General features: G+C 42.4%; 2 protein-coding genes across 2 annotated transcripts; one reads left to right on the forward strand and one right to left on the reverse strand.

Moving 5' to 3' along the window:
* Positions 1 to 485: 485 nt before the first annotated feature.
* LOC135875211 (gastrokine-1-like) lies at positions 486 to 10,342 on the forward strand. Its single transcript, XM_065400204.1, has 6 exons — positions 486 to 497; positions 4,291 to 4,344; positions 5,399 to 5,536; positions 7,260 to 7,367; positions 9,873 to 10,011; positions 10,248 to 10,342. Exons 1-6 carry the CDS (start codon positions 486 to 488, stop codon positions 10,340 to 10,342), a joined length of 546 nt encoding a protein of 181 aa, XP_065256276.1.
* Positions 10,343 to 12,383: 2,041 nt separating this feature from the next.
* GKN2 (gastrokine 2) lies at positions 12,384 to 17,239 on the reverse strand. The gene is made up of 6 exons (XM_065400176.1): positions 17,228 to 17,239; positions 15,748 to 15,801; positions 14,832 to 14,963; positions 14,300 to 14,410; positions 13,347 to 13,500; positions 12,384 to 12,466 (listed from the first exon to the last, which is right to left on the reverse strand). The coding sequence occupies exons 1-6, from the start codon at positions 17,237 to 17,239 to the stop codon at positions 12,384 to 12,386; spliced, it is 546 nt and encodes a 181-aa protein (XP_065256248.1).
* Between the last annotated feature and the right edge of the window lie 1,963 nt (positions 17,240 to 19,202).

A 19,202-nucleotide genomic window follows, 5' to 3' on the forward strand; every position in this document is an offset into this window, starting at 1 on the left:
TACGTAAGAGTCTTCAAGATTTGGCCCCGTGGGAAATCAAGGGTGCTGCAAAGGGCAAGACTTCATAAGACCTAATGACTGTGAGCTCCCTGCAAGTATGTGAATTTCAGCCAAAATGAGAGTAGTTTTGGCACCGTCACATTCCCAGCCTTTTTTCTGTTTTAAACAGACCCTAGGTAGCTATCTCAGAGCACTGCACCATGGGCAAATAATACTCAATACATTAAGCTGAATCATTTTTTTTTTTTTTTTTTTTTGAGCTAGAGATGGAGGAGGCTGACTTTAAAACTGTTCGTTAATTAGTCCATGTAAGACAAAAGATTAGATTGTTCATCGGGAATGCTCACTGAGATAGAGAAAGAACTTTAATCACTCTAGGGTGCTGAAGATTTCCTATCTCCATGCACCTCCTAGCTGCTGATAAGAGAAGTATATATATAGTTGTATTTTCTAGCTGTTTCTTTGAGTATCACCCTGAGGAAAAAATGAAGAACCTAGTAAGTATATTTTCTACCTTTAGTGTGATGGGTATTAGGTTACTCATGAGTGCATTCTACCTTCAGTATGATGGCTATTAAATTATTACTGTAAAGGAATTGCTCTGCTTTTTTACGGCATTACAATGCTGGGCATCTAGCTCAAATCAGACAGAGGGATTTGTAAGTCTGTTTTATTAAAGTCTATTTGCAGTAAATTTAAAAGGTGCAGCCCTGAGAGCGCTAGCAGAGACTGAAGTCATCTGGTTATCTCTAGAGCAGGTGCAGAAGCAATGCAAGCTTCCCCTCCATTGTCCTCACAATGGGCCTCAAATGTAACTGGGAATGATCATCTGAGATGGGTAGTTAGTGTCTCTGGAGCCATCAGAGACAAATCGCTCAGCCCCCTGGAGCACTCAGTACTTAGGTGCTATGTTGACACTTCCAACAAAGGTTCCTGCGGTAGCAGCTGTGGTGATTATTTATGCAATATAGATGCCTGTTCTCTAGGAACTGGACTGTCAGCTGATTTCACATAGAACCCCGAAGCAAGACTGGATTTGAACTGGTAATGGCAGGTCCTGCAAGATTTAGTGTCATGATTAATTCTCATTCATGAAGTCAATGCGATTATTCTCATGAGTGATCATTACTGACCTGAGTGAAGCTGCGAAGGATCAGACCCTTTGAAGTGGAGGGTTCTGTGTTCCATTAACAATCACCTGAGCCATCCAACCCTCATCCCCTAAGAATCAGTGTGCCTGACTGATCTCCTTTACACACAGCTTGTCACTGATGTCCTGATGGCTGCATTGATCATAGATTCTGAAGTCAGAAGGGACCACGGTGATCATCTAGTCCAGGGGTCTCAAACTCAAATGACCAGGAGGGCCACATGAGGACTAGTTCATTGGCCTGAGGGCCGCATCACTGACACCCCCCCTCCTCGCTGCTCCCAGCCCTGCCCCCACTCCACCCCTTCCATGAGGCTCCGCCCCTGCCCCACCTCTTCCCACCCTTCCCTGCCCCCCGCCAACCCCTTCCCCGAAGTCCCCACCCCAACTCCGCCCCCTCCCTGCCCCCAGAGGGAGCAGGAGGGGTGTGGCGGGGGCTCAGGGCAGTGAGTTGAGGTGCAGGGTGTTGCAGGGAGCTCAGGGCAGGGAGTGGAGGAGTTGTGCAGGGTGCGGCAGAGGGCTCAGGGCAGGGAGTTGCGGTGTGGGGTGCAGGAGGGGTGAGGAGTGTGGCAGGGGGTCGGGGTGCAGCAGGAGGCTCAGGGCAGGGAGTTGCGGTGTGGGGTGCAGGAGGGGTGAGGAGTGTGGCAGGGGGTCGGGGTGCAGCAGGAGGCTCAGGGCAGGGAGTTGGGGTGCAGGGTGCAGGAGGGAGTACAGGGTGTGGCAGAGGATTGGGGTTCAGGCAAGGGCAGGGGGTTGGGGTACAGAAGGGGTATGGGATGCAGCAGGGGGCGCAGGGCAGGGGGTTGGGGTGCAGCAGCGGTGTGGAGTGCAACAGGGGGCTCAGGGCAGGGGGTTGGGGTGTGGGGTGCAGTGGGGGCTCAGGGCAGGGAGTTGGGGTGCAGGAGGGATGTGGGATGTGGCAGGGGCTCAGGGCAGGGGATTGGGGTGCAGGCAGGGGGCTCAGGGCAGGGAGTTGGAGGGCGGGGTGCAGGAGGGCTTCAGGCTCTGGCCCAGAGCCGCTTACGTAAAGCAGCTCCGGGGTGGCAGTGGTGCACACCGGAGCCAGGGCAGGCTGCCTGCTTCCCTGCCTGCCCCGGCGCCACACCGCTCTGCTCTGGGAAGCAGCTGGAACCATGTCCCTGCGGCCCCTGGGGGAGGGGGGATGCAGAAGGTACCTCCCCCAAAGCTCCCATTGGCCGCGATTCCCCGTTCCCAGCCAATGGGAGCTGCGGGGAAGGGGGGTGCCTGGAAACCAGGGCAACACACGGAGCCCTCTGCTCCCTCCCCTCCCCCCGGCCGCAGGGACGTGATGCCAGCTGCTTCAGTGAGCGACGTGGGGCTCGAGGGGGGCAATCTCGCGGGTGTAGTTTGCCCACCCCTGGCCTGAAGGTAGGCCGGGGGGGAGTGCGGGCCGCTTGGGGGGGAGTGCGGGCCGCTTGGCGGGCTGCAGGAAATAGCCCTGTGGGCCTCATGCAGCCCACGGGCAACATGTTTGAGACCACTGATCTAGTCTGAGCTCTTGCATAACACAGGCCATAAAACTTCCTTTCCCAAAACAATTCCTCAACAAGAGTTTAGAGTCTGGAGTAACTGTACTGAAGGCAGTGGAACCAGTGTCCGAGTCAGCTTTTAGATGGACATGGATGCTGTTATGAATTTATACTGCTTGGGCCACGCCCTGGTTCTACAAGAGTCAACAGGTGTTTTTCCCTCTGTTTCAGTGATAGGTAGATTTGTCCCTTATGCGTCACTGCATGCCCGCATTGAATAACCACACTGTAATAATTAAAAAACACTAATGGGATATACACTGAGAATGAAGTGGATGTATCAGTTATTCAAATATAGTATATTCTGTATTGCAACACTATTTCAGTGTTATGAATATTGTAACATTATACTTCTGCTTTATGTTATATTGTATTGAACATGCATATATACATATACAGCAAGTAAAATATACGTTTTATGCTTGGGTTGCAATAATTGTTAATTCTATTATAATTAATATGTTTATATTTGAGTCTATGTTAAAAAGAAAGAGGAACAGAAAAGAGAAAAACATGGAAATAGGGCCTGATCCTCTGATCATTTCAGGGTGAGAGGTGGGAAGTAAAAGTTGCTTTATGATACCTTTGCAGCTTGCAGTGCTGGCTAGGGCCAGTTTAGTCCCCAACTCCTTACTTCAGTTTAGAGCAGCCGCAAGGCTGCTCTAATGTATACTAGTTGTCTATGGCTTTAATGGACCATTGTGACACCTAGGGAACTCTAAAGTGGAGGGAGTTCTGGCCACATCACTCTTCCTCACCATCATCCCTATGCCAGGGAATACACAGGGGTGCACAGAACTACTACCACAGCTGTACACCACCCATGGATTCCCCTTATGCAAGGGGAATTCCCAGACAGCTGGGTCTGCTTGACTTCTGATCAGTTTGCACAGCCAGTCTTTAGGTGAAATCCTAGCCCCACTGACATTGATGCAAAATTCGCACTGACTTCAGCGGGGCCAGAATCTCATGCTTTGGATTCAGTGTAATTTTGCAGATATACACTAGCTAAGGACCTGGCCTTATGAATATAGAATTGCTAAGGTTCAGTGTTTCAAAACAGGTGTCTAATTTTTGATGCCTCCCTTACTAAGACTTAAACCTCTTTGGGACAGGGACTGTCTCTCACTATAAGTCTGTACAGCACTTAGCACATTGAGGTTCTAATGCGCTACTGTAATACAAATAATAAATAATATTTTTGAATGTCCAATTTGAGCGTCGGACCAGATGTTAAAAAAGGGAAGCAACCAAATTAGAGACTACTTCTGAAAATATAGCCTTACTGGTGACATAGACTCATCACAAGCTCCATGCACCACTTAAGCCCTCACAATAATGCATAAATAAGATATCAGCAATACATAGGCCTTTTGCTGTCCCTCTGCACAGGGACAAATTTCACCCTTAATTATTTCTAAAAGCTGGTTATTTAGCCTTGTGAATGTATATTACTCTCGAACACTTCCAACATTAGAGCAAGCTTAGAATCATTTTGAAAGAACTCCTTGCTTTGTGATGGTCTATGAGATGCTGCATAATGTGCAGAAATTCCATGGCTTTACTTTGCATGACTTGTCTCTGTTTCAGATAATCATTGGTGCTCTCCTGGGACTCTGCCTGACTCAGGCCCTGGCGGACGATGTAAGTGGATGCAAGTACTTTTCTGTGTGCATGGCTTATCGAAACAAGTAGTAAAATCAATATTTAAACAATAAAAAACATGAAATGGGCAAAGTCCACAATATACTTCTGATCTAGATAAGACACGCCGGAGAGTAAAATGGACAAATTTTGATCACGGTTATGGTGGTGTAAGTCTGGAGTAAACACATTGGAGCAGAGTCACTTTGGATTCACACTGGTATAAATGAGATTAGAATCTGGCTTAAAGTACTCAGTTTGTACAACGGGATTTAATCAGCACTGCAGTATTCAAATTGATAGGCAGCTCCCTAGAGACTCTGCAGGTTTCCCGCTGTTATCTGAAGTACTTTGTATTCATTTATGGTCTGGCTTTCGTCCCCCTAAAATTACAATATGACGTGTCTGAGGCGCATACTGACCTATGATTTGGCAGGGGGAGGTAAATATTGCTCTCTTTTCCAGGGCCATGAAAGGCCCCTTGACAGCATCATCATGATGCTTCTGTCGCACCAAAGAGATGAGGCAGGCACCAGGCACCAGCCTGGAACAGCCCCTGCCTCCTCCGCAGGGACCCCCTGCCCAGCAGAATGCAGGGGATGGAGCAGAGGGAAGGCACAAAGACTGAGGATTTTATAGTGATTGTTCCTGCATGGTGGAGCATGGGGAAACTGGTTGATCCATTGGGTCTCACAGCTACTTCGTGGCTTGGGAAGAGGCTTCTTTCCCACACCCCTGTCCAGCAATTCAGGCATGGCTGAAGATTTGACCCTTCGTGAATGAATATAATTCCCATTCATATTAATGGGTGATACCTACAGGTTGAGCAAAGAATCTTATGCACAGCTGGCCAAATTCTTTACCCAGTTACACTGGCAAGGCCCATTCATTTCAATTTGTGACACAGGAGCATTTGACCCAATATTTACTCTATTAATGAGGTTCCAAAGTCCTTACCCAGGCCAAATTCCCATTGAAATCCGGTGGGTTTTGCCCTGGGTGAGACTACAGTGAAACTGTATCATTCTTATTCATGCCGTTCTGTTTCATTTAGTCCGTCAATGAAAACAACCAAGGAAATGATGGTGGAAACAGCCACCAGAACGTGAACATCAACAACCAAGACCACATTGCCAATATCAACAGCTACAATGATTGGAAGGGTTGGGCTGCAGTCTGGGATTACAGCAAGGTCAGGATACAGTAAGAACATGGGTGTTCATAATGACTGGAGTGCTTACATCACTTGTCATCCAAAGTGATCTGCAAATGGAAGGGAAATGTCATTATCCCTGTTTTACTGATGGGGAAACTGAGACAGAGAGCGGGGAAGTGACTTGCTCAAGGTCACAAAGCAAAATCAGTGGCAGAGCTGGGATGGAACTCAGGGGCGAAATCCTGGCTCCATTGAAGCGTTTGGCAAACCCCCCATCTACTTCAGTGGGACCTCAGATTCCTAACTCCCGGTGCAGTGTCATATCCACTGTATCGTGCTGCTCTCGATATACCACAGTTGACATACTGGAATGGACAAAGGTTTACCCCCTACTCCTCCTCCACCTATAGGAGCCACTTGTCAATTACTACATGCCAAGGAGAAATGTATTCCTGACTCCAGCTATTAATCAGTTATTGCTCTGGGGTGTCACCCAAAGTCCACTGAAGTCGATGTAAACATTCTCATGGACATCAGTGGGCTCTGGATCAGGCTCCTGAAATGTAAGGATGCAGCTTGCCCTGACTCAGCGTTCCACCCTGTATTTTACACATCTGCACTTTATATCCTCTGGGCCAGAAGTTGATCAGCCCTTGCCTGGACATGTACAGACTTTGTGTAAATTGCACAGTCTAATCCAAAATTGTTTTCAGTCTGTGGCTGACAGCACGTTGCACAAATGCAAGTCATGTCGGTTGGACTTTTTGTACCAGTATAACTATTTCTGTAGGGGTGTGATTTTTTTCAACCAAAATAGTTATATCACTGCCACCCCTGTGTGGGAACAGCAAGACCTGTATAAAGGTGACATATTCTGGGATAGCTTATTCCTCTTCCTGTACACAAATACTGTGTTGGTATAAAGCACCTTTATATCAATATAACTATGTCCACACAAGGATTTTATCACGTTAACTGTACTGGTACAACCTTCTAAAGTAGACAAGTCATTAACAATAAATAAAAAATCTGCAAAAATATATTCCATCACAATGAATTCCATGCAACTTTCAGATCAGCTATAAAACTGAGGTTCTGACCGCTTGGAGTTATTAAAGATCCCATGGCATTTGTTTTTTTATATTAAAATTCCAAGTGGGAGAATTCCCTTTTTCTTAATTCGGTTAGATGTAGTATTCTTATTTGTTTCCTGTCCTAAACTGCTATTGTAGTGTTGCTATTAGCAGTAAAAGACCTGTTTTATTTTATTCCAGTGATGGCTACATTTTAATGTCAGGTGAAATAATTTCTATATAGTTGGCATATCAATTTGGAAAGAACTTTGGAATCTTTTGGCTCCATGAAATTTGGTTCATACATAGGCATAAAGGAGCACAGAGTACGATAGATGAGATTAAGGCAAAAAAGATACAGTACTTTCGTCACTGGAGCAATGTTTTAGTTAAAAGGTGCTACACAGAATCAGATAAGTAATCATTCACATTGATGACAGGTTTCAGAGTAGCAGCCGTGTTAGTCTGTATCCGCAAAAAGAACAGGAGTACTTGTGGCACCTTAGAGACTAACAAATTTATTAGAGCATAAGCTTTCGTGGGCATCCGAAGAAGTGGGTTGTAGCCCACGAAAGCTTATGCTCTAATAAATTTGTTAGTCTCTAAGGTGCCACAAGTACTCCTGTTCTTTATTCACATCGATGTTATGTAATATACATGTCAGCAGTTTCTTCTTTGTTTTAAAGGAACTTTTTGCCACCAGGCTGTTCAACAAGAGGGCTTGCATTGTTGCAAAGATGAATAAAGATGCATTCCCAAGTCTGGAGAAACTCAGCAAGTTCAAGGACCAGAAGGTGAGAGATCAATACATATGAGGAAATGTTAGTCAAAACAAACCCTTTTAGAAACAGAGCACAATCCAGCTCCTACTGAAGTCAATGGGAGTTTTGCCACTGGGATCAGTGGAAGAGTCCATAGCTCTTAAATTCAGTGCAGTCGCATCAGTTTAAAACTGGTATAAAAGAGTGGAGAATCACGTCCACACTCTCTAAAATGCTCAATGGGACAGAAAAGCATGGCGATCTGGGTCTATGTCGTATTGTATTCCATATATTGGGCCTGAGTCTTCTCTCACTTCCATTCGTGAAAAGCAGAGTACGCCAAAGTGGAGTTACATCAGTACAAAACAGACATAATTGAGATCAGAACCTATAGGTTCACACCCATTGTATTAATACAACAATATTAAGAAGCTGCATTATCCTCTTCAGTTTAGTTTTGTATTATTAGCTGTTTGCGTAAGTTCTGAAATGTTATTCAAATACTGCTATGTACACCATGTTAGGCTGTTCTTCAATTACATAGCACATTCTTATCTAAGACAGATATAGAATGCTGTTAACCTGGGCATGTATTCATCTTAATACATTTTCAATCTATTTCTTTTTCATGGGCCAGATTCTCAGCTGGGCCAACAACTTACAATGAGCAGTTTATTTGGTGAATGGGACCTTTCCCCCCTTATTCATGAAATATCCACAAATGCACTGCAATTTTCATGAATTTATTCACTATTCAAAAATTATTTGATGAATGCCTTGGTGAAATTCACTCCTATGCATAGGACCAGTCTGAGGCCTAAACACCACTTGGATTCTGTTTAAGTTATATGGGTCATAAATGGCGTCTAAGCCTTGTGTTGTCTCTCTACACAAGGGTAAATTTCACCCTGCATGAACAAATTTGCAGCCTATTGATTGTTACACAACTACCCACTGAGAGTATCCCTTTAAGTATTCGATAAACCAGCTGTATGACTGGCTACAGTCACATGGTTTTGGTACTATTCCCTAATTGGCTGACCTAAGACCAGCTGCTCAGCTAGTGAATATCAGCACAGCTTCACTGACTTTAAGAGAGCTATGCTAATTTACACCAGGTGTGGATCTCTTAAGAATTTACTTCTGCTGGGACCCAAAATCAATGTTTCCTTGCCAAATATATTTTGTTTCAAGGTCTTTGTGTGTCATGGGGCACTCTCATCACTAGAGCGCCCCCTCAGGTCAGGATGTGGCATTGCAGGGAATCTTTCCACTCTTGCGTACCCTTTATCAGCTAATCTGGTTCTGCAGTCTTCTTCTGGGTGACTCAGCCCTCTGGGCAGGTCACACTTAAAGTTCAGTCCCCTTTTGAGGTAACAGAAGCCCAGCTGTAGTTGGTCAGGCCCCCACACTAGCTTTGCTCAGCTGGCCTCTTCAAAACCCCTTTGCCCAGCTCTTCACTGGGCCACCAGTGAAGTCCTTCCAAATCAAACAGGACTTAACAGAATCACACTCTTTGTTCGCAGAATACCAGGTCCCAGGGCTTCTCCCTGAGCCTCTCTGTAGAACTCAAAACTACAAGCAAAATTAAACACGACCAAAGCTTCTTCTGCCCCTCTCCAGGCCTGGGCCTCTTGTCCCTCTTGGGCTCCTTTCCAGCTCCCTGTTCCTGATGTGGAGCATCACCCCCAGGACTGGCACCCTGGAGTGTGGTTCCTTGTTCCAGGAGTTAGTGCCACTCCTGCGGCTCAGCTCTCCAGCTACATCCCACCGTGACTGCTTTCCTCCACACCCAGCTCCTGACTTGGTTCCCTTAAGCCTTTTTATTATGAGGTCCAGGTGTTGGCCATATGAACACCTGACCCCATTAGTCCTGCCCACTCAGGCTGGGAGGCAGTTAATTACGGTACAGATGAGGCTGTCTCTATTTCCCCTTAAAGGAGTCAGTCACCCTGTGCCAAAATTTGTTTTGATACAGACAAATCTTCACTTACTCAGTTGCCCACAGAACAAAAATGAGAACAGTCATGAGCAAAATCATGCAAAATTTCATTCAGAAGTCACCAAAGTATTGGTAAATTGACTCCAAGGAGACTTAAACATGTGCTTAAAATTAATGACATCCATAAGTGCTGACCTGCACAAAGGTTAGAGCTGGATGGAAAATTGGTTTCTTTTGTGTGGAGAATTTCAACTTTTTTTGAAAAACCAAAACTGAAAAATTTTGTCCAAAAACCTTTTGGTTTTGGGGTAAAATGTTTTTGGCTTTCAGCCAAAAGCTTTCAGTTTTCAGGTGTTCAGTTTTTAAGCAAAATGCCTTTTTTTTTGGGCAGAAAGCAGATGCTTTTCATGAAAATTTTTGTTGAGTCCAAAACTCAGTTTTCAGTCAAAAAGCAGTTTTGATCGAACATTTTCAACCCTCTGTAGTAAAGATGCTTTCCTGGGTCAAGGTCAGACATCCAGGTGACACAAATGAACACTCACACATATCTTAAGGATGCCTATTGATTGTATTCTTCACATTCTGCTATGATATAGCCAGCCAAGGGTACGCCACCACCACCTTTCTTGAGATTCTCGATCACCAAGACCCGCTTCAGGAATGTTGCCCAGTTCGGAAGGTCCATTGGCAATCTCTGTAAAGGAGTCCCTACGTACTACGCACAACAGGATCAGGGTGAGCACTTTTGCCTGAGTGTTTAGAACATGATAATGCATGAAAAAGGGGAATGTGGATTATTGCATTGAATGGGGACTGGATGAGATTGATAATGGGCTAGAGAAACTTGTATTTCTAGGGCATTGTTCAGCTGCTCTTGGAAGCCAGTTTCTCACTAAGCAGTATAATGAATTGATCTCTGAAGTATCTCGTTATATTCTAACCATTTCTCATCTTTTCTTTTTCCCTTAAAGGAGGAGCCCTGTTGTTTGAGTCTCAAGGCTGTGCTGATGCTGGAATCCTGGGCCTGTTTGGCATTTACCTGTGTGGCAACATCTCAGGTTGCTAAGCTTAGCTGTTGGTCATCATTCAGGAGCCTCATTGCATTGGGTTTTTTATTCTCTGTTCACCTTATCTGTCTCTTTAGTTCTATTTTTAGAAATACACCATTTCATACTTTCCATTGTTTGATTTCAAGTCTGGCCTCCAACTGTTAAATAAAGTGCTTTCATGAAAGGGATGGTGCCTGACTTTCTTTTTTTCCTCTCAGAGTTTAATAAAAAGGATATTGGCTGGAAGTTAAAACACCAAGCTAGCATCATGCCCCACACTGCTGCCTTATTCTGCTTTTCATTCTCTGCCTTGCTGCAAAAATATTGGCCATGAAGTATAATGAGAGAGGACCTGTGTATTGATATAGACCTAAATCCTAAAATTGTCATAGGGCGGGAAGACCATTTCTCACCCAACACTGGTCCCAGGCCAGTTTCTAAAGTACAGCTGTCCACATTACAAATCCCTTCTACTGAATAGCTCCTCTTGATGGTACCCTCACAGAGAGCCCAAAGACTGAGTGGAGAATGAACTACCTTCTCACCCTTCCAGCAATGTTGAGGCACTTTGGCAGGACAAGATGGGGAAGTTTTCTCAGGCTGTACCTCTTCTCTGGACCAATAGAGGACCTTGCACTCCAAGACTGTCAATCCTGCACTTTTCACCAGCACTGGGTTCACTGTAAAATATTATTAAATAGAAAATCCTATCTCTTGGAGACACACACACAAATATTCCTGGATTTAATTGCCAGCCTTGAACCCTCTAGATACATTTTTCTGGATCACCAAAGTCCTGCAGCCTGTTGTGAATAGGATTAATTTGTCTAACAGAACAGTTTCATCATAAGAAGATAAAATGCTCCTTTAATAAGTGACAGATGGTTTGATAAGCAGCCAGATTTGAAAATAACTAGGTTAGGAAATTATCCAATTCCCCGGACTCCTAAGTATGCTCTGCTCATTGGCAGCCCTTCAAGGCTCAGTAGGCTGCATTTTCCGACTCTAAAATATGCATTCCCCCCAAACACTGCAAATATTAATTCCCTCACTGAAATCTAAGAGACAGGGCTGTAGCTATGCTATGCTACCTTGTGTCCTTCAGTTCCCCTTGCAAGCTGCCCTCTGGGAAAACATGTGAAGTGCACTTAGCAATAGGCACAGCTTTTAGAATTGGTGCTGAGGAAAGGATTCTTTATAATCTGGGAAGTAAGCTTTTTGGGGCACATATCTTTTCGTTCTGTGTTTGTACAGCACCCAGCACCTGGTCCTTGATTAGGGCCCTAATTGCTACTACAACACAAACAATTATTATTATTAATAATAATGATGATAAATGATGGTGAGATTTCAAAGGCTATAAGTAAATTAGGTAGTCAATTCCAATTGATGTAGGCCCCTTTGAAAATTGCAATCTAAGTCAGTGAGGAATCTGAAATGCACTGCAAAACAAAGGGTCCCATCCAAACTTTTCCCAAGTTGGGATGGTGTTCACATTCAATGTCTGATTCATCTCACAATAAAAATAGGGACTGACTGTAAACTTCCAGATCTAAACTTTCTCAAAGTTTGATGATGTTAAGGTCTGGGGTTTTGGTTCAGACGAATCTCTAAAAGTAACATTTAAATAAAACATTCTAAAAGGAGTTCTGGAAGTATTAAAGATGTGGCTGCTAGTTTGGATGACATCTATCTATCTATCTCTAGCCATGACATTTATGGAGTGCCAGTCACTGAAGTATCTAGGTGCTGACTTCACTGGGGAGTTTTTTCTGTAAAAAACCCTGCAAAGTTGAGGGAAGCATAAAAGCACAAAAATAAGAGGAGAGGGGATTCATTTAGTTGTGTGCTGCTTGTTTTGCAAAAGAAACGTAAGGCAGTTGGAATGTTTCATTCTTTTATTAGTAGATCATAGTTTGCAGAAAGATCGGGAGAGGCTGATTATCTGGAACAATGAGATCTATCCCAATTTAATAACATCGCTCGTGGCTTACAAAGTATGAGAGCACCTGGAAAATAATAAGCCCATTCCAAGCAATGGCACTGCCAGGGTTATGTCTAAACATTGATCTTTCCGCAGATTGAAATGCCCAAAATGCCCAGGATTCCTGCCTTAGCACAGCCACCAGCTCTTATGGCACCTAAACAGGAAACAAGGACACAAATATATTTTCAGTGACAATTCTCCAAAATCAAGCAAAAAAATAAAATAAAATAAAATACAAGTACAGGACTTGATTGTCAGTTAGGGTTCAGCCCAACACACATTTTGGACTCCAGTTGATGTGTGTGGGAGTTGGATCAGACTCTTATGGTGCAACTCAAATGGGGGAGATGCAAATGCAGCTTTAAGCCACCTTTCTGTGCTTCTGGTCCTGGGCCAGCCATGTGTCAAGCCAGTGCTCTGGCATAAGTTAGACCTACTATAGCCATTGGCAGGGGATCATTAGAGAACAAAGGAATCTTGGCTCCCCCCCTTCCCATGGCCACATCCTCTATGCCAGCAGCAGGGTGTAATGGAGGAGCATCAATAGGGGCTCCAGAAAGTGCTACCTTTGTCTGCCTTGCAAGACAGATCCTGGGCCGCCACTCCAGCAAATCCATCTTGTTACTAAATTGTGGAGTGCAGAGATGAGTCCAAGCGGTAATTTTATATTCAGCAAGAGAGGGAGGACAGTACAGTGATTAGGGTATTAACCTTGGACTTGGGAGACCTGGTTTAATTTCCTGCTCCGCCAGAGACTTCCTGTGTGACCTTGGGCAAGTGACTTAAAGTAGGATGCTCAAAAGGAGTTATCCTAACTTCTTTTGAGCGTTCCACCCTTAGCCTCTCTCTGCTTTGGTTACCCATCGATAAAATGGGGGATAATAACACTGACCTAGATCCCAAGGAAATATGCGAAAGATTGTGAGGTGCTCAGGAACTATGGCTCACATCAGAACCAGAGACAGAACTAGGAAAAACAGCTTCTTTAAGACTCGGCGCCTTCTAAAGAATTTGGTTTCATTCTTGTTACTCACCTTCAACCTTGCGAACCTTGTAGACAGGCACACCCTTGCAGAGTTTCTCAATGGGTTTACCAAAGGTAAACCACTCCTTGATTTCACCAAATATAGAATCACTGGGTTCATATTGCACCCACAGTTTTTTTTCGGAAAACATCTTGTTCATCATCTTAAAGGAGAAAATATTAAAATATAGTTAGCAAGACATCTTATTCCTTAATCTTCTGTAACATCCTTGTGAGAAAACCCACCCACCTCTAACAAATTTTCTCTAGCCACATACAAAGCGTCATCTACAGAAGTAACAGATTGCTAATTACAAAGAAGGAAATAGTCACAAAGTTCACTGAAGAGTACCGGTAATTATATACACATAGCAAAAATGAACTGCGTTAATAAAATACTTAATAATGATTAATAATAATATAGAACAGCCATATAGTTTTACACTTTGGTAGCTTTCACTTTGTTTTCCATGTTCACCCTCCTAATCTGTACAGTTATTATAAATATATTAAGTAATTTTGCTATGAATATGTTACTGTTCACCTGTCATATAAGAGGCCGAATTCTGAAATTCCCACTCAAGCCAAATCCCTATTGATTTCAGTGAACGTTTTGCCTGTATAGGAACTTCATGGCTTGGCCCAAGTAAACTGATGACCAGATGTTCAGAGACTCTGGCATGCTAACTAGTTATGCAATCCCCGAGCATGCTCAAATAAATTTGTTAGTCTGTAAGGTGCCACAAGTACTCCTTGTTCTTTTTGCTGATACAGACTAACATGGCTACCACTCTGAAACCTGCATCACTGTAGTATCAAAGTCTCTGTTTTGTTATCACCGGTCTAATAAGAAAGACTCCTAAGAAAAGAGAGTATTCCAGATGGCAGTACCCTTTACTTCCATCACACCACCTCGCTAACATGACTTGCTTGTATATAGTACATAATACTTCAGAGAATTACCTGTTTCTCGTAAGCAAGCCGTCCAATTTCTTCCAGCTCTGGGATATATCCTTTCTCCATTTTCAAGATAAAGCAGGCCCTCCGGGAAAACAGCCTTGTAGCAATATATCCCTGTGATATACAAGAGCAGGTTTATAATTTGAAAACAGTTACTGCCACCCAGTTGTTAATTCTCTTTGTATGATGGGCCAAATTTTGCTCTGAGCTGCAATAGTGTAAATGCAGAGTGAATTCATGGACTTCAATGGAGTTACTCTGCATTCACACCATTGTAACTAGGAACAGAATATATATCTCCGTGTTTATGTCTATGTACAGTTCTAAGGGCAAAATTTATCTTTTCTTCATTTTGTATTTCTGTTGCATTGCATAGACATATGAAGAAACCAAAGAGATGGATGACTAAAATAGACATCGTTTAAGGATTATTCATGAGGAGGAAGAAGAGGTATCAAGCTAGTTTACTGTGTTTAAAAAGAAAAAAAAACATTGAGATGATTTTGAGCCAAGACAGATTCTTGGTTTCACTTACATGTTTGTAGTCAAAAATGGTATCAGAGGAGCACATCCCAGCATGGACATGGATATCAGCAATATGAAGTTCATTGCTAATAGTCACAGTTTGCTGGACATAGTCACCGTTTGTTCCTGGGAGGCTATAGATCTGAGTACAAAACACAAAATATGTGATAGTCACCTTTTTCACTCATCTGAAAAGTGCAACATAAAAGACAGTATTTTACCTGTTATGATTCCAGGGCTAATGAAGTCAAAGAACTAAAATGAGTCTGATTTTTATTTACGCTATGGCTCTTTTGCATCACTTTGGCAGTACAAGGCCCCTTTACGCTACCAAAGGGGCCTTACTGTAAGTAAGAATCAGGCCTGCTGCATCTTGCTTCACTTCACTAAAGGGATGATTAAGGAGGGAGATACTATCTATATATGACATGGTGAAATATTAAGAGAAGGGAGACATTTTTTAGAAGGGAGATAACCAGGAGCAACGGTTTATAAAGTGAACACAATTATTTGGGATGTATAAAGCAGCAATAATTTCTTCATGGCAAGATCTATTGGACTGTGGATTATTCTTGCCTAGGAAGTGTTGCGCTCGCAAATATCTATACTGTTGGGAATAATCCTGAACTGATTTAGTGGGATGGAAGGAGGTGACCTCACAGGTCTTTTTCTTCTTTGGGGCCTTATCTAACAGTCCTTCCTCAGGCAAGTGTCAATGAGAGTTCTTCCTGAGTAATGACAGCAGGATTGGCTCCTTAATTTATAGGATTGTCTGGTTTGGCGAAGATTACCTTTTCCTTTGTGCTCAGCAATAAGCATTTTATTAAATTCCTCAGTGCTTTTCTTCCTGGTTATCCCATTTCTCCAGGGACCTAATGCATTGCAAATGAATACTAGGCGGTACAAAGCATTGGCAGTCTACTTACTTCATATGAATAAGCTTGAGTCCAGAAGACTCCCAGCACAGCAATTACTGTAGCCTGAAAAAAGAAATAACAGCATTCATATGCAATAGAAACACTAAAAACCACCATGACACATGGACAGAGTTCACGCCAAAACTCAGAGCTTGCAGAATTAATGAATCAAGGGAAGCTATTTTATTCCCAAGGCTTGAAAAATTTGCATTGCATGCGGATTATCTGAAAATAATTACATTTTCCAATTGTAAGTTTCTCCTGGTTACGTTTCATTTTGCTTGTATCACTGTGAAACTTTATAAAAACTGCTTAATCTTAAAGGGAACCCAAAAAGGAATTAAAAAAAAATTCTACTTGTGAACTTGTTTATGGTATTATGGTATCTATCTATCTATCTATCTATCTATCTATCTATCTATCTATCTATCTACTTTGTGATTGTTTTGATACTTGTGTTTTTGTCTTAGAAATATTAGGAATCCCAAACCTACTGTTCCCTAGTTTTGTTGGAGGACCTGTTGGTGGGGTCTCAAAGTACATCAGCTCTCACGCCTCAGCTGAAGGGAAGAAGGAATTTAACAAACACTTTCTTCCTCCAAAATGTTAGTCATTGACATTAAATATGCATTAACAAAAACAAGCAAAAACTTTTAGATGGTCAGACCTAAAATCCCTGCCCCTTTCCATTGGAACTAGAAGCATATCCAGATTTTGATCTCCCACAAAATCTGGGATATTTATATCTGGTGGATTGATGATTCCCTAATTGCCCACAGCACGGTTTCTTATACCTTCCTCTGAAAAAATCTGGTGCTGGTCACTGTCTGTGACTGGTACGACTATAATGACCACAGGTCAGATCTAGTATGGAATTTCCTAGATTCCCATATTTAGTTGAGGCCTACTTTACTAGATAAAATATTACAAAGTCCAGTCCAAAGTCTAAATTTAAAAAATGAAACTTGCTAAATATTTTCTATCAGACAGTAATATTCATGTGCATTTTACCATTCCTTGTCTGACTTTGTCTGAGACATTTCTCACACTTTTGTCTGTGTAAAAATTTTGTAAATTCAGTTTTCTTAATTATTTCATTCAGAAAACAACAGACAATACTTTTCCTTTTAAGAAATTACATTTTTCTTGCTATTCAAAAATTACATTGATGGCTTCCAAAAATATTTATTGATTCCTCTAAAAAATGATAACAAAAATTAGCAATGAAACATGCTTACGTTTGGGCTCAATCCTGCATCCCTTGTTAATGCATGATTCCCACTGATTTCAAGGAGATTACTGCAGCACAAGGAATGCAGGACAGTACCTTCTTATTGTACCAGCAAATGAAACATGAAACATAATTATTCTCAAAACAGTGCTAACTTCACTGAACACTCTTGCTTCTAGTCAAAAAGAATTCACATTTTTATATAAATAGTAGCTTTTAAAAATAATTACAACTGCAATAAAGGACAAATATACTCACAACTGTGTTCATTTTTCTTTCGGATAAGAGCAAGAAGTTGTGGATGAAATGGAAAAAAATTGAAGAGACCTGTAACTTTTATATCTTGCTGTAGGTGTGGGAAACACTTAACAGAAATATGCCTTGTGACTTCAGTGATTCCATATCTACATGCCACACCATGGTAAACTGCTTTATCTGAATTTTGGGCCTGATATGTTGAAAGCACTTTAGTCCACCCTGAAAAGATTAAAATTGCTCACTTTGCAAATATCTATTATTTACTAATTAACTCTCTAGAGGATACAAATACTATTTTAATTTTTAATACACAGACATAATTTTAACTTGTCAAGCTTTCTTTAGCAGAAATGGATATAAGGAAAGACTCTACTGTTCTTTCCTACTGTTTAAATTTCCTTTTCTGTATCTCCATCCCCAAACACTCACATAGCTTAAAGATGAACCTGGACAGAAATATCCATATCATGGCAACCCACCAGTACTGGCTAAATACCAATGAATAGATCAACTTTCTAGGTCAAAGTCAAGGTTCCCCCAAGCCAATGTCTCATCAGGCTGGAACAGTTAATGCATATCAGTTTCATAGCCAACAGAACATAGGGTGACCAGATGTCCCGATTTTATAGGGACAGTCCTAATATTTGGGGCTTTTTCTTATATTGGCGCCTATTACCCCCCCATCCTTGTCCCGATTTCTCACACTTTCTATCTGGTCACCCTAACAGAACACCAGGGCATTATGGGGCCAGCATCACAGGTGACCACCTTTGAACGCTCTAACCTGATAGATCAGGTACCCATTTTGCACCTGGGTAAACTGGATGTGGCCTTTTAACATGCGATTTATTGAGCCAAAACCCCACACCCTGCAGGATTTTAGTTGAACACCTGAACCAGTCAGCTACTGCACCTCACAGTTTTTAGCTACACCTCTACCCCGATATAACGCAACCCGATATAACACGAATTCAGATATAACGTGGTAAAGCAGTGCTCCGGGTGGGCGGGGCAGCGCACTCCGGTGGATCAAAGCAAGTTCCATATAATGCGGTTTCACCTATAACGCGGTAAGATTTTTTGGCTCCCGAGGACAGCGTTATATCGGGGTAGAGGTGTATTGCCTCCAAAATAGCCCATTAAAAAACTACTGTAATTAAAATGACATATTATTATTATTAATAATGCTTTGAATGCATACATTGGGTAAGTCTTAGTCTCCCTGATATAAAGATGTATGGGGAAACTAGCACAGAGAGGATGTGTGAATTGTCACAAAATGGATGACTGGAAGAGTGTGGAATAGAATCCCAGTTACGACTGTTCTTTATTTCAGCTAGACCTCACTGCCTCCCTTACAGTGTGGTCGTATTGTGAAAAATTACTCTATAAAAATGGGTACGTTCCATCTTTGTTCTCTTAATGATTCCATATCAGCTAGCACAGGTGAAAATAGCATTATTAACTTTTCTTTGCCTTCAGGCAGTAGCAGGGGCAGACAACTCCCTAAGTAAACACAGAAGCCCACCATTGCCAATAATATATAAGTTCAAAGGGAGGAGCCCTGTGTGTTTGTGGGGGAAGAAAAGGGCGAGACTTTTGGACATTGCTGGTTTCACAGAGATGCATGAGGGAGAGAGAGAAAAGAAGGCAGTTTTCCCATTTATTTCAGAAATAAATTTGACCAACTAATTATATGTGTTTTAACAGAGTTCATTTTAAGTCCAGCAGGTTTATTCTTTACCCAGAACTGCATTATGCTACAAGGGCCTAGTCCAATGCCCACCAAAGTCAATGGAAAAACACCAGCGGTTCCACTGGACCTAATCTATTTTCCACTGGAATCTTCATATAACTTCAGTGGGCATTGGATCAGGTCCTACACAAAGGACACATTCTGTATCTCAAAAATAATAGTCTGCAATTTTGGTCTAGTGTCTAAAACTATATTCAAAGAAAGAGTTTAAATCCCATA

The sequence above is a fragment of the Emys orbicularis genome, chromosome 2, assembly GCF_028017835.1.
Source record: "Emys orbicularis isolate rEmyOrb1 chromosome 2, rEmyOrb1.hap1, whole genome shotgun sequence".
In the NCBI taxonomy this organism is placed as follows: Eukaryota; Metazoa; Chordata; order Testudines; family Emydidae; genus Emys; species Emys orbicularis.

What these genes read in the sequence shown, in the direction of transcription:
- LOC135875211 (XM_065400204.1), top strand. An exon ending in CAGTCTGGGATTACAGCAAG is followed by an intron (nt 5,537 to 7,259) that starts GTCAGGATACAG and finishes TTTGTTTTAAAG; the next exon opens with GAACTTTTTGCCACCAGGCT. An exon ending in CTACGCACAACAGGATCAGG is followed by an intron (nt 10,012 to 10,247) that starts GTGAGCACTTTT and finishes TTTCCCTTAAAG; the next exon opens with GAGGAGCCCTGTTGTTTGAG.
- GKN2 (XM_065400176.1), bottom strand. An exon ending in CCATTTTTGACTACAAACAT is followed by an intron (nt 14,411 to 14,831) that starts GTAAGTGAAACC and finishes TGTATATCACAG; the next exon opens with GGATATATTGCTACAAGGCT. An exon ending in CAAGGTTCGCAAGGTTGAAG is followed by an intron (nt 12,467 to 13,346) that starts GTGAGTAACAAG and finishes TTTCCTGTTTAG; the next exon opens with GTGCCATAAGAGCTGGTGGC.